This window comes from Ochotona princeps, chromosome 9 (genome assembly GCF_030435755.1).
Source record: "Ochotona princeps isolate mOchPri1 chromosome 9, mOchPri1.hap1, whole genome shotgun sequence".
Classification (NCBI taxonomy): domain Eukaryota; kingdom Metazoa; phylum Chordata; class Mammalia; order Lagomorpha; family Ochotonidae; genus Ochotona; species Ochotona princeps.
The window spans coordinates 25,430,995-25,433,657 of NC_080840.1; the positions used below are offsets into that span (position 1 = coordinate 25,430,995).

The 2,663-nt window shown below is 51.1% G+C and overlaps 1 protein-coding gene across 1 annotated transcript; it reads right to left on the bottom strand.

Annotated features, from left to right (window-relative positions):
* Positions 1-825: 825 nt before the first annotated feature.
* LOC101532757 (ferritin heavy chain-like) lies at positions 826-1,604 on the bottom strand. The gene has a single exon (XM_058668366.1). It carries the CDS (start codon positions 1,555-1,557, stop codon positions 1,006-1,008), a length of 552 nt encoding a protein of 183 aa, XP_058524349.1. The 5' UTR covers positions 1,558-1,604; the 3' UTR covers positions 826-1,005.
* Positions 1,605-2,663: the final 1,059 nt, after the last annotated feature.

The following is a 2,663-nucleotide window of genomic DNA, read 5'->3' on the forward strand; positions in this document are numbered from 1 at the left end:
GCTCATTGAATCTGTACAAAAAAATTCCTTTGAATCCTTTGAATAGTTTCCATTGGATACAAATGATGAATATAAAAATATTTGGGTCTCAAACTAGATAAATGAAAATAAGTGAAACACTGTCAGAAGTCATAGAAAGTGGCTGTAGCAGCAAGCAATGAAAGGGGGAAAAATCTGCCACCTTTTCATATTGCAGCTGAATGTACAGGTTCCACAACTTGGTTTCAAAGTCATTCATTTGTGCTTGCATCACTCACTTAGCAAATGATGAAAGCCAAGTCTGTGCCAGATAGTGTGTCAAAAGCTAGACATTAAAAGAAAATTGGAATGGGACTGAAATCAAGATTGCACTTTTGGTTCCTGGGTTGATGGCTCAATGGTTACATCCTCGCCTTGTGAAGTGCCAGGATCCCATATGGGCATCAGTTCTAATTCCAGTTGCTCCACTTCCCATCCAGCTCCCTGCCTGCGGCCTGGTCAAGCAGTGGAGAATGGTCCAAAGTCTTGGGACTCTGCACCTGTGTGGGAGACCTGGAAGAAGTTCCTGACTTCAGATCAGCTCAGTCCTGGCCATTGTGATCACTTGGGAAGTGAACCAGAGATTTTTCTGTCTCTCTGTATATCTACCTTTCCAATAAAAATAAAAATAAATAAATCTTTAAAAAAAACATTCTGCAATTCTGAAATTCTAGGTCTAGGGTGGGGCATTCATGTAACAAATGCCCACAGGAATGTCAGATAAGAGTGGTGATAAAACACAGCCCAGGGAGGAAAGCACAGTTCCATTTTTTTTTTTTTTTAAGACAGCCTCAATTATTGAGTTCCTTTTTTTTTTTTTTTTGGTACCAAATTTCTTTATTTGAAAGGATGGTACAAATTAAAGTACATAGGTGGATGTTTTGGTACAGTGTATAGAAAAGGTCAAGGTGGCCCCAATATGCATGCACTGCCTTGGTGCACAGCCAGGGAAGCTGCGCCCTGGCTGCGCATGGTCAGCTTCAGGCTTTAGCTCTGGTTATCACTGTGTCCCAGGGTGTGCTTGTCGAAGAGGTACTCTGCCATGCCAGCCGTGGGGGCTCCCGTCCTGCGCAGGTTGGTCACATGGTCGCCCAGTTCCTTGATGGCCTTCACCTGCTCATCCAGGTATTGAGTCTCGATGATGTCACACAAATGGGGGTCATTCTTGTCAGTGGCCAGTTTGTGCAGTTCCAGTAGTGACTGATTGACACTTTGTTCCAGGTGCAATGCACACTCCATTGCATCCAGGCCATTCTCCCAGTCATCACGGTCTGGTTTCTTGATGTCCTGAAGGAAGATCCGGCCCCCGCGCTGGTTCTGCAGCTTCATCAGTTTCTCCGCATGTTCCCTCTCCTCATGAGACTGGTGGAGGAAGTACTTGGCAAAGTTCTTCAAAGCCACATCATCACGGTCAAAGTAGTAAGACATGGACAGGTAGACATAGGAGGCGTACAGCTCCAGGTTGATCTGGCGGTTGATGGCGGCCTCTGAGTCCTGGTGGTAGTTCTGGCGCACCTGCGAGGGGGACGCGGTGGTCATGGCGGGTGGCTGAGAGGTGGCAGCGGCTGCACGGAGCTGGAGCGGCGGCGAGGGCCCGGGGGCAGTCTGAGGGCGCTGTAAGAAGGTGGCGGAGAACAATCTCCCAGGGAGAACAGTCTCCCAGAACACTTCTGTGAAGACAATACTACATTGAGTTCTGGGATGAGCATCTTCTTACTCCCCAGATTTTCTTTTGACTTTGCCAGTACCATGTCAGTGAGCAAAGTTATTTCAAACTCCTGAATCAAGGTGAAGAGCCTCTAATGTTTCCAACTACAAAAGTGATCCTGTGGGAGAGAGAAAAAGATGGCCGACTGCAGAGAGCTGGTGTAGGGTGGAGTAGGGAAGGAGGGGAGCCGATCCAGCAGAGAAACAGGCCAGGAGGTGCGAAACTGTAGGGAGAAGAACGAGAAGGTCACTGGAGTTCACTAAAGCAAGAAGATCTACACAGCGTGAAGGAACAGCCGCAAAAAGTAGGAAAGAAAATACAGCACGCCGCGAGAAACCTGGTGAGTCACGATCCCAGGCAGGGGGAAGGCGGCGGAGGCTCAACCGCCCCAGGGAAAACAGAGGCGGCTGGAAGGATAGGCGCCCACACCGACAGGGGCACCAGTCCCCTGGAAGGCAGGAGCCCCCAGAGGAGGCTACTGGACTGATCATTGGGTGCACCATCCCTGCAGAAGTGGAGGAAAAGCAGGGGAGATTTCCCAGAGGCTTGCCTACCCGCTGCTCAGCGGCTGAGGGAGAGTGCAGAGGGAACAGGAGCGGCGCTGTGGGACTGGGGCTCAGAGATTCCCCGTATCGGCTCTGAGCTGTGGACTGGCTGTGGGAGAGTCAGTGGATCCTGTTGCTGGACTCGCCCTGAGCCCCAGAGGCTGGGCAACGCTCGACAGGGCCTCACGTCCTGGGCAGAGGAGCAGACTAGTGGGGGCACATCTCACCTCAAGGGCTCTGTGCCTCTCAGAGATCCGCTTCTACCCTTGAGAGAGTGCAGCTGAGGAAGTGGCTTCTTCAGGGCAGAGTCCCCAGCTGGGCTCAGCTAGAGAGGCCAGACCGGAGCGGGCTCAGCTGAACTGGCCGGACAGGTTTTCCCAGCAGGAGCCCGC